Raw genomic sequence first — 12358 nt, 5'->3', positions numbered from 1 at the left:
TTGAACAGTCCATGAATTATCAGTCGATTTAATTCGCAAGTCACTCTTTTATTTACTTTCCCTTTGCATATACACGTAAACAAACAGCAAACGCGCATTCTCTCCATCTCCACACCCCACAGTCCTTTTAACCTTAACCCACAACCTTGAACTACGATGCGCTCCCTCGCAACTCTTCTTCCACTCGCTGGAGTTCTTTCCACTGCTACCGCAGCAGGTACATTGGGATTTGCTCTTGGTGACAAGAAGACCGATGGGACATGTAAATTCACCGCCGATTACGAAGCGGATTTCGACACGATTTCGAAAGGGAGCACTGCTCGCATCGTGCGAGGATATGCGGCAAGCGATTGCGATACTGCGAAGGAAATCCTGCCGGCTGCGAAGTCGAAGGGCTTCAAGGTTGTTTTGGGTATTTGGTATGTGGATTTGATTTGATTTGATGAGAACTGGATGTTTGGAGATAGGTTGGATGGCTAATCATGTGCAAAAGGCCCGATACCGATGAATCCTTCGCCGCGGATAAAGCAGCAGTAGTCAAGTATGCGCCGCAATATAGCGATCAGGTCTATGCTATTACTGTCGGGTCGGAATCTCTCTACCGTGGAAACTTCACTGGTGAACAACTTCTCGAGAAGATTCAGGATGTCAAGAAGGCGTTGAATGGAGACTTTAAGGTTGGAACGGCGGATAGTTGGAATAAATATATGGATGGGACAGCCGATGCTGTTATCAAGGGGGGTGCGGATATCTTGTTGTGCAATGCGTTCAGTTATTGGCAGGGACAAGAATTGAAGAACGCAACGCATAGTTTCTTTGATGATATTATGCAAGCTTTTGGTCACATTCAGGATGTTGCTGGATCTACTGACGGACCTGAACTTTGGGTTGGAGAGACTGGTATGATATATATTTTCTTTGCATCTACTTTCGTGTTCACAGCATCCGAAGATATCCTGGGCATGATACAACGCCATGGTCGATTTTCATGCTCATATTTTATACATATGCTAACGTGATTTCTAAATAGGTTGGCCCACAGCAGGCTCAAAATACCAAAACGCCGTCCCTGGCACAACGTCTGCACAAACTTTCTGGAGTGAGGCAATCTGTGGCATAATGGATTGGGGTGTAAATGTTTTCTCCTTCGAGGCATTCGATGAGCCATGGAAGCCAGTATCTACCGGTGCCGACGGATCTGTCGCGGATGAAACTCACTGGGGAGTCTGGAACAGCGACCGAAGCAGTAAATACTCCTTGAGCTGTTAGATTCGGAGCTCCGAGATTATCGCCCGGGTCTACATTATGAAAGGGGAAGATTCGTGGATAGTATGGGGGATCGTTCGCTCGCACATTGATTTGATATTGAAGTGAGGGAAGAATAGGACTGTAGATTTGCGATTAGATTGTTAGCTTTGGATTTCGAGATACCATTTGTTTCATCTTCTTCCTTCTCCGCTCTTTTGCAATGCCATGCTGGCTTGGCAACGCCTTTGGTGCATCTCTGATCTCATCTACTGCCCTAGGGGAATTTTCTCATGTAAGGGACCAAGATTTATCTCCATGTTTGCGCATATTTTTGAATTTCCCATTGCAAGTTTTGTCCTGAATGCCCCTCTCTCGTCCCTCACATTCGTCTAATGGATTCTGGTGAAAAATGGAATAATGTGGCTCTGGAAGCGAGACCACGCATATGGCGTATTTTTTGCGGGTCGGACCGTTAGCTGTGGTGTTAGTTGGGGGTTGGTAGCTGTCTGTAGCTGTCCGTGAAAAGACCCTGAACTAATGGGATGGCTCCACGTTTTACTTGGTCATGATTACCCGGGAGAGATTGTAAGACTTCCGAGGTTGATGGGTGAGATTTATTTTGCTTGGAGATATATTGCTTATTTATATATTTGTTTGTTTGTTTCTTTTAGAGGACGGTGATATTTAGGTATGATGATTTGATTGATTGAATTGATTGAAATATTCTGCCTCCACGGCAGTGGCTCCCGGAGGGCCAGCGGAGCGTCTTGTCAATTGATTGATATGGATTGATATGGATAGTGATGATATGATTATTATTATGGTTGTCTTCTTCAATAATGTATTGGCTCGCTCATTGTGCTCGAACCTAAGAAGACTAAGGAATATTAATCAAAACCCCTTTACTGCTGTCAATGCATTCATTCCTTATTGATTCGTCTGGGAATTTGCAACAGACTATATCTTTTTGGAAGAACTATTTGATATAGGGACTCAGAGTGGTACTTGTAATAGCTAGGTAGGCAAGGAAGAGTATCTGATGTTTCGTGTGCGATGTATGTGTAAATATTCGAGTAGCAATATTTAGTGAGAACTGGTTGGTAGAGAACTTGGATTGAGAATTGAGATTAGGAAGGCTCATCGGTAGGAGGGAGGTGAGATGAATAAGAATCATCTTAGTTTCACTCGTGAGGCTCTGGACTCTAACCTACGAAAGTACCGGATCCTTCGTATTGAGGTTTATCTGTACAATACTACCTTCCTGGGTAGGTGGTATCACGTCTCCCTCTTATATACTTCTTTCGTTGGCCGTTGGTTGTTAGATGCTCCCTTTCCTTTCCCCTGTACGATTCTTGTACTGGATTGTATGTACGGTTCCTATCAATAAAAGTTGCCAGCAAGACTCTTTCCCATTCTTCTTCCTTAACCAATTCCTGATTGTCCATATCTTCATTGTCATGTCATTTAATTGACAAGATCCTGAATCGCATACCTCTCTTTCGACTACAATACACCTTCATCCTCTTGCTTCTTAACTCACCTGCGATTCAAAGTACACCTTTACTCTTTTATATCGTCTAAGTTGTACTCAGTTCCCCCAGTTCACCCAATTCCCTGTCGGGTCAGCCAACCAACCCCAAGGGTCCCAGAAGCTTTACTCGATCCATTCATTTTTTTAATTACCGAACGCGTCGCGACAATTCTACGGCAAATGGTAAATAATAGCTACCTACGAACGACTCGTACAATGTACTCTATCTGTACGGGTTGGTATGGACGCAGCGAAGAAGTGAAATCAAGGTCGAAATTGTATTTACATTCGCTCTTATCAACAAACACAAACCCAAATACCCAACAACATATCATAATATAAGAGGTCCGAGTGAAGAAAGGCATCTCACATAATTTAATAATACCTAGCTAGGTACTTGATAATTGTTGATTTTCTTTTAAAATCAAAAGGAAGGAAGAGAGATACAGTGACAGACGAATATAAAATCGTCTGCCCTGTTCTCCAAAACTTTTGGTGAGTTGTTCCTTTTTTTTAATACTTTTATTTTCTTATTATTCCTGTTATCCGCCTGCATCCTCAGTTCTCATTCCCTCATTCGGCAAAATACTGGAGATTTGGAATTTCTATTCCTATGACTCTATGAATTTTATTAATCCGCTCATTTTCTTCTTTTCATAGTCAATATTCAATCATTGATTTCAACACCTCCTCGTACGACGACAGCAGAGGCAGGATTCGAACTACAATATCCTGATCCATCGAAATCTCCTGCGTTGTCAACCACTTCAACTGCTGAGGGTGGAGGGTCGTCTCCTATTCTTCCACCTCTACCAGAACCAACAATTTACGGTCATACCATCGATCTTTTTGGAACTCCGCCTTCACGCCCGCCATCAGAACCTCGAACAGATACGAGTGCATTCTTTACAGCTAGTTGGGGATCTCCGTATCAGCACCCAGTAGGATCTTCGGTTAGCAGTCGTTCACTCTATCGAAGTGCATATAGTGAAGCTTCAGAAGACTCGGAAGATCTGCCAATTCGTCATCTTGAGTTGCACACGCCGTTCTTGCGTCCTCCTCCAGCTTTCACAAGGTCTCAGACAGAACCGGATTTTGTGTCCCACGACGGTCTCATCAGCGCAGCCGTACTAGCCAACCGAGCTCGACGTCCAGCACATCGATTGACCGAAGATTGGATACGTCAACATACAGGAGGCGGATCAACAGAGAGGAACAACTGGCTCAGTGACGATCCTGGAGAAAGTGAGAACTCTTCATTGAGCGGATCAATCTCAGGGGGCGCAGCGAATTCTTCGGCTTTAGAATCCGATCCCAGAACGCCCACTTTACAACGACATTTACAACCGAGTCACGAACCAAGGTGGGATTTTGGAAGTGGTCATAGAAGAAAGGATACCGGGGAAACTTTGACACAAGCAGATATTGCCTCTTCAGTACGCGACGAATCCTCCAATATGTCTGTCAGAAATGAAAATGGTTTGCAGAGAACTTCGGCAAATCATACTCCAGTAGACGAAAAACCTCTTCCTCCTCCACCTTTAATGGCACAATGGGCAGCCAAAGCTCTGCCTAATCCGACACCATCTCCCACTACCCCGCTTGCGCCACGATTGAAGAAGAAAGTCCCATGGAAGGGCAAAAATATATTGGTTTTACTTCCTTGGGATGAAGATCGCGGCAAGAGGGGAGGGGCACCAAAACCGATGACACAAAAAGATGTGATTGGCATGCTGAAAGATTGGGAGGAATTGGGTTATGATACCAGTGGATTTAACCTTGGCTCTGATGATGGAGGTGAAGGAGGTCCCGGTCAGAGCCGAAATGGTTGGCCCCTTATGGCGGATGTAGATGCTGAAAGAGATCAGAGAAATTTCAGAGTCAGTATTCCTGACAAGAGAGGTAAGTTAGAGCTTTTGTTTGTCTCTTTTTTTTTCTTGCAATTGAGATGGAGAGGGACAGATGAAGTGGGAAAAACCATCCCTTCATACCAATCCGTGGCGTTCCCCCTTCCATTCCTTAATTGCTTATTTGAACTACGCGAGATAATTTTGCGCCAAGTATGGAATAGGGAACATGAATTTTTACGTTGTCATTTCCATGTCACTTTTGATAAGCAGGTACTAATGGATTGGATTAATGTAGAATGGGATGCTTATGTCGAAGAGTTGAAAGAAGCCAAATTACGAGCTCTAGGGGTTTCCTTGGGAGATGAGGACCCGATCCCTATAATATCACCAGCGATAGCAAATTTGAGTCGTCGCACTTCGATGCAATACCCACCATTGCCATTTTCACCTCCCATACCAACTTCGTCGGCGGCGAGTAGCCATATGGCTCATAATTCCAATCTTCCTTTCTCTCCCGCTTTGATGCCTGGCAATGGTTTATCTACAAGTCAAAGTTCCAATCAAGGCTCTATTCCTTCTCCTGCTTCAATGCATGCTCACTTGCATGGAAAATTTGGTGGTATGAGACACAATTCGGTGTCGTTTGGAAATGGGGATCATCCTTTTGGATCCCCTTTTCAATATCCACAACCAACCTCATCGCCAGGTGTGTGGTCTCCACAGCAAATGCTATACCAGCATGGACATAGAAGTGGATCTCCTTCTATGCATAATTTGGGCTCTATTAGATCTCCCGCTTCACCTCTTTCTCAGGATGGATACTTTCCTCAAGGCCCTGGTGATGCCATGTCAAGACAAGTTTTCATGCAAAACCAATTGTTAGCAGGTGCTCGTGCTCGCGTATCTCCAAGTCTTCAAGAAGTCCGTGAGAGCGAAGATGAGCAAACGGCGGAAGTGCCCATTCCAAGCAAGAGTCCATCCAAGACACCAACATTGGAAACTAAGCCAAACATCAAGCATAACGCGAGTGCAAGCTTACAGAGAGAGATTGATGATGCTGAATATCATCTCGAGGAACAGTTTCAAAGACAACTTGACGGTGATGATTATAGTCCTCACTCGGATCATGGGGAAGTGGATAAACAATTTGAGAACAAGCCTGTACCTCACGTGAGGAATACTTCAATTGTTGGTGGTGGACTTGGATCCTCCCGATTTACAATAGAAACGACTGAAGAGGGACCAGTCCTTCATCACCCGCAACCTCACAGTCGCGGCCATTCCCTATCTCAACGCCCATTCCAGGATTCTGAGCAGGATACTTCCAGTGGTGAATCGAAGACTGCATTACGCGGTATGAAGGATAATGCGAAATACGATTTATCTGATGTTGAGACTAATCCTAGCAATATGGGCACACCGACTTTACAAAATCGCGTACCTGCATTTGGTCATGACAGGGACATTTCTATGTCTACCAATCCATGGCTTGATGCTGCATCTACTCAATCGAAGATTAACCAACCTGTTCATCGCGCCAACAAGCAATCTATGTCAACATTGAATGTTGCAGCGCGCCCTTTCAATTTCAATCCAGCCAACTCTTTCCAACCGAATCAATTCTCTTTCACTGGTGGTAACTTCCAGCCAGCGCACACGGCTGTCAATTATGTGCCATTTGCTCATCAAGGGCCTTTACCTGGTGTACCTGAACTTTCTGGTAATCACACCGTGAAGAATTCATTCGGTAAAATCCATGCCCCAGCGCAAGTATTTTCTCCCAACTTGCCGGGATTTGTACCAGGACACAGCGAATTCAACTTCCAGGGACCAAGCTTCAGACCTGATGCGCCAACATTTACACCAAGCTTTTCAAGCTCCATCACTTCTACGGGTGAAGCATCTGGAAATGAAGCTTCCCAGAACCCCATCTTTGGTGGCCTCGACTTGAACTCTCTTAGCACTTCGAAACCATCCAAAAAGTCAAAAGCAATTCCTATTGTTCGTCCTGATAGCAGTCATTCGAAAGAGACCGAAGAGACGATGGAAGGTAAAGATGGTCGCCCGATGCAAAATCCAAACAATATCAAGAGGATGCGCAGAGATAATGATGAAAGAGATTCAGTGCCTCTGTTCGCTGAGCCAACTGTTCCTCTTCAGGAAACTAGTCGAGAACAGTCAGGTCCAAAAGTGTCCAATGTTTCTTCTATTGATGATGATAAGGCAAACTTCGCACCTTCGAATGAAAGTGCAGACGACTTACCTACTGCTAATGTGAACGGGAAGCCACCCAGTGGCGCGGACTTTTCACCATATGAATTTCAACAGCAAAAGCAAGCAGAAGATTTCAATGCTGCAATTCCATTCACCGCACAAAGAAATGAATCTGGTCTTCCTGGATATGGAGTCGACATTGCCGAGTCGGAAGATGATACGGAAGGTGCCGATGAGACTGCACCTAAACAAGACTCACACTCGCAGACAGCATCGAATGCAAGTGGAAGTCAACTTGGTCACAGGAAAATGTCATCATCTCTTTCCGCGGCTGCCAAACCCTTCGAAAACCAACCCAAGGAGAACTTTGCTTTTGATTTTGGTGGAAGTCAGGCTCCGGTACTTGCGCCAGCTTCTCCGGTTCTTCCAAAGATTGGTGGCCTCGCAGCCTCGAGATATGCTAATAGCCCATCACCACCTCGGGTACCCGATTCAGAATCACCAACCTTACGACCTCATGAAGTGAATGATTTCCAAAATGCTTTGCCAGGACCTCAAAGTCCACCGCAATACGATGTAGACTCTGAATTGGAGGAGGGTGAGATTCGAGAGGATCAGGATCCAACATTCGAGGAGATTGATGCTGTTATGAGACATCTTAATTCAACGGAAAGGTCACCAGCCACAGTCTCTAATGGAGATGATACTCCAAGATGGCATGAAACGAGTCCGCGACGACACATACAGATTCCTTCGATGTCATCTCCGATTCGTCTTCATCCCAATCTTCTGCGAAGCGATGCACCAAGTCCAAGCCCAGGTCTAAGACGATACGCAGATGATAGTCAATTTGGTGATATGTCTCCTGACAGAGTATATTCTCATATGGGGACCGAAGATGATCCATTTGCGGATCCTCATTCTACTGTTGCATTCGGATCACCCATTCATCGCCTCAATACTGGACACAGTCTTCCAGTTAGCGATTGGGATGATGTTCTCAGTGAGGGTGAGGAGATTAAACTTCATGAAAGAATTGGCTTCTTTGATAATCGTGTTAACGATATCGTTGGTTCGTTGTTGGCTGATAGATTGGATCCAATCGAAAGGATTCTGGAGGGCATTACAGATTCTTTGCATGCGCTACCTTATGCCGTTAAAACTGAATCGCATCGCAGAGAACAACGCAGCATGTCTGGTGCGCTTAGCGATGCTGATGACGAAGATGATGAAGAACCTGGAAGATCTGCTAGTCCAAAAAGGAATGCAAAGTTGGAAAAAATCAGAATGGTCGTGTTGGAGGCTCTGAATACTCATTCATCAAGACCTCAAACTGCCATGACCCCAACTACTGCATCAATGTTGCCCGACTCGCGTAATGTCCTTCAAGCTCTGGATGAAATGAAGGAGCATTTTACTCAATCCTCACGATCGGCTTTCAATGTGGAAGATCTCAAGAAGGCTGTTGAAGAAGTTGTTGAAAGGAGAATGCCTGAATCAGTCAAGACTGATAATGTTTCTGCTATTCAACTAGCTGAAGCCGAAGCAAAAATCGCTGCTCTTGAGCAGCAAGCTCACTCTAGGTACATTGAGATGGAAGAGAGTACTCGAGCTAGAATTTCCGAGCTGGAGGAAAAGCTTCATCGGGCTGATGATTGGGTTGAGGAAGAAATCAAGAAGCGTAGAGCTGCTGAAGATTCCAAGGCTATGACGGAAAGATTTTTGGCAAGTTCTTTGGAAGAAGAAACTCGATTAAGACAAATAGTCGATGAGAAGAGTTCAAAAGCCGAGATTGAATTTGTCAATCGACGAAAGGCTGAAGATCGTCTGGCTGAAGCTCAACGTCTACTTCGCGTCTCATCCGAGGAGGAAGATCGACTTCGTGACGCCATGTTGGAAAAGGATGCGAAGATGCGACAGATTGCGGAAGATCGTGATCATAAGGTAAGAAGCATTGAAGAGTCAAGAAATAAGACAACCATGCGCATCGCCCTTCTTGAAGCTGCCCAGGAGAACTCGCGCAAGACGGAAGCAGATCTTACTGCCACGATCCACATGGCCGAGTCTGAATTACGAGAATCGCGTTCGTTAGCACATCGATGGCAACTGGAAGCCGAAGGAGCCATGGAAGCCGCCAAGAGACACAGCGAGGATGCGGAACAAGCCAATGAAACCAACAGAGACCTCAGGAGGACCATCGAGACCTTGAAGAACCAGATGGAGGAAAGTATCCGAGTCCGCGAATCCATGAGATCGAAATTAATGGATTTGCAGGAGGATATGGCCACAGCCGCCCGAAATATTTCACAGGAAAATTCTCATCGTGCCAAGAAGGAACAGGAATTACTTGCCAGACAGGAAGTCCTTGACGCTAAACTCCATGCCGAAGCTAGGACAAGGGAACGACTCGAACTGGAAATTGAACGATTGGAAAGTGGCGAGAGACAAGGTATGAGAGCCGTTAATGAGTGTAAGAGGTTGGAAGCTCTCGTGATTGAACTCCGCAATGAAAACCATGCTGCTCATAAAGATGTCATGAGATACAAGAGAGAGTTTGAAGAGGCTCGCGAATCTGGCTTGGGTGAAGTTGCACGTACGAGAAAATACATGCAGGTTGAGGTTGAGACTGCCAATAATGAGGTCAATGTTGTCAGAGAAGAACTTGAGAATCAAATCTCAAGACTTCAAGCTGAGATCGATCTTGTTAAATTGGATGCTGAGACTGCAAAGGAACAACACGATATGCTTCTAGAAGCTGCTCAAACTGCCAAGAAAGACATGTTTGATGACATCACAAGAAAGCATCAAGATCAACTTGAGGATTTACAAGATAAATTGAAGCGACAACTTGAGAATACCATTGTGGATGCTCAAAGATCAGAGCAACATCTTTTGGAGCGATTGAGTTTGAGCACGGCCAAGACGGAACATCTTCAAGATCGTGTTAGTCATTTGGAAGATAAATTGGAGGTTGCTAGGTCTGCTGCACAAGCCGCCGCTACTCATGCTAAAGCTGCAAGATCTGCAAGTGTAGCTGGGTCCTTGCCATCGCCATCACTGCAAAAAGTATCCACACGTGGATTGGATGTGCCAGAGAAGATTTCACCACAAGCACTCCGAGAATCTATCATGGTTCTACAAGATCAATTACAAGATCGTGAATTGAAGATTGAAGATCTTGAACAGAAATTGATGGATGTAGACCCCGAGGCCTCGACAAAGATTAGCAAACGTGATGATGAGATCAGCTGGCTACGAGAACTTCTATCCGTACGCAAGAGTGATCTTCAGGATATTGTGCAGGCCTTGTCTAAAGGAACATATAATCCAGATAACGTTCGCGATGCCGCTATTCGACTGAGTGCCAATCTTCAGATGGAGGAACAAGAGCGTGAAAGAGCTATGAATGGTGGCTCAGCTATCAATCTTCCTAATATCGCGGCTTCTATTGCCGCTAGTCCACGAGTTGCACAAGTTGCAAATGCCGTAGGACCACTTGCCGCAGCTTGGGGAAATTGGAGAAATAAGAATCAAGCAAAGGATTCAAGTGCTCTCATGAGTGGTGGTAATGGCAATGTTACCTCAAGCGGTAGCTCGACACCTTCTAAAGCTGGAGGCTCGTCTGGGTTTCTGAATGGGTTAATGACACCACCCGCTAGTAATGCCAGACAGTTTCCTAGTACTCCTGGGGCACCTCCACCAGTGATTATTAGTAGGGAACCAACCACTTTCGCGAGAGATAATGCACTAAGTGCTTTCAACGCCACAGGTCAACGATTCGCTGCTAGGCAAGGTGGACTTGGTTCGAGAACTGCGACACCCAGACGTGCAGATAAAGTACCAGTTAGAAGGGAAGCATCGGCAACTCCACCGATTATGTCGAGAAGTAGCTATGATACCGATGCTGTAGTGTCAAATCATGACGAGTTGGTAAATGGAAGTAGACGTGGAAGTTCACTTGGGCAACCAAGTTTGGGAATGAGCTTAGGTGAAGAACTTGGGGATTTTGGAAGTGAGGAAGGTTTCTATGATGATGATGAAAGTACGGTGGATGAGATGGCTGGAATCTATAGTGGAGGATTCGGACGTTGATTAGATCATTTCTCTTTGTCATTTCTTTTCATTTACAATTTCTATTGCAATTTGAGTTTTGAGCTTTGAGTTTTGAGAATATTTAAGGAGAGAGGAGGGGAAGGGACGGGATGGGGCTCAAAAACTTCTTATACCATTACCGCTGATATTTAGAGTGGTTCTTTTACATACATACATATTCTTTAATAGTTCTAGAATGATACCCGGAGCGCGAGTAGGGAGAGTGGGAGAGTGGTAGGGGGAAGGGGGATATTGGATATTGGATATTTAGTTTTCTTTGTTAATGTGGATGAATACTTTGGTAGTAGAATGAACATATATCACGTGTAATTGTGTGTGTACCTAGTAGGTGTTGAGAAGTGATTGATTGGTGTGTGTGTGTCTGTGTGTGTTTTGTTTGTATGTTGGGTGGGTCGGTGGGTAGATATGTAGGTAGATATGTATTGATTGGATTCTTTGGGTTCGGCTCGTAACAGAGGAGCTGAGGAGCTGAGGAGCTGAGGAGCTGAGGAGTTCAGGAACCAGAAATTTGAGGAGCCAGGAAATGGAAGGATAGAAAGATGAAGGAAAGGAATGGGGTATTGAGGAAGGGGAAGAGGAAGAAGAAGAGGGATTAAGGAGTTAAGGAGTGAGTGGTAGGTAGTAGGTAGAGAAGCTGAGAGAGGTGAGAAGCTGAGAGAAGTGAGATGGGGTTGGATGGAATTGGTGTTTTGAAATGGATGGGATGGATTGTATGGGATGGGATGGGATAGGATAGGATGGGATGAATGGGATGAATGGATGGGATGAATGGGATGAATGGATGGGATGAATGGGATGAATGGATGGGATGAATGGATGGATGGGATGGATGGGATGGATGGGATGAATGGGATGGATAGGATGAATGGATGGGATGGGATGGGATGGATATATAGGATAGATAGAATGAACGAAATGGATGGATAAGATGGATAGAATGGATAGAATAAATAGAATGAATGAGATGAATGGATAAGATGGATAGAATGGATAGGATGAATGGAATATATCAACACTTTGGACATAGATTAATACTTCTAATAACAGTTTTAAATATACATCCATAATACTATCTATTGCCTCATTCAATAAAGCATTTCTTCTAATATTACCCTAATTCCTTCCCAAACAAGTTAGTTGTTTGGAGTGTGATGCTTATGAAATCTTCTTGCGTGCTATTCTTAGTAATTATTAAAGATGGGTTTGTAAAGTTGTAGATACTTTTCACTGCATCTTCTAAAACATTCTATAAGTGAATATCGCTTTATGACCTGGAGCTTATTTCTCATACTGGGTCTCTTGGTCAATACTTGTAGTTTTTGATTGTATGTGTGTCAGTATAAAAGCTGTTTCTTAAGTGTACCCGACTTGGCTATTCAAGCATCAGGTCAAGAATAGCTTG

At 44.5% G+C, this 12358-nt stretch overlaps 2 protein-coding genes across 2 annotated transcripts; both read left to right on the top strand.

The window, feature by feature from the left end:
* Positions 1-156: 156 nt before the first annotated feature.
* Positions 157-1269, top strand: EAF02_006585 (uncharacterized protein; the record flags this gene model as incomplete). Its single annotated transcript, XM_038902633.1, has 3 exons — positions 157-419; positions 494-900; positions 1031-1269. 3 exons carry the CDS (start codon positions 157-159, stop codon positions 1267-1269), a joined length of 909 nt encoding a protein of 302 aa, XP_038757853.1.
* Positions 1270-4236: 2967 nt separating this feature from the next.
* On the top strand, positions 4237-10935 carry EAF02_006584 (uncharacterized protein; the record flags this gene model as incomplete). The annotated part of the gene is made up of 2 exons (XM_038902632.1): positions 4237-4681; positions 4925-10935. The coding sequence occupies 2 exons, from the start codon at positions 4237-4239 to the stop codon at positions 10933-10935; spliced, it is 6456 nt and encodes a 2151-aa protein (XP_038757852.1).
* Between the last annotated feature and the right edge of the window lie 1423 nt (positions 10936-12358).

The sequence above is a fragment of the Botrytis sinoallii genome, assembly GCF_014898435.1.
Source record: "Botrytis sinoallii strain Bc 23 chromosome Unknown BSIN_010, whole genome shotgun sequence".
Classification (NCBI taxonomy): Eukaryota; Fungi; Ascomycota; class Leotiomycetes; order Helotiales; family Sclerotiniaceae; genus Botrytis; species Botrytis sinoallii.
The sequence above is the reverse complement of the archived record's forward strand: the minus strand, read 5'-3'. Positions and strand labels throughout refer to the sequence as shown.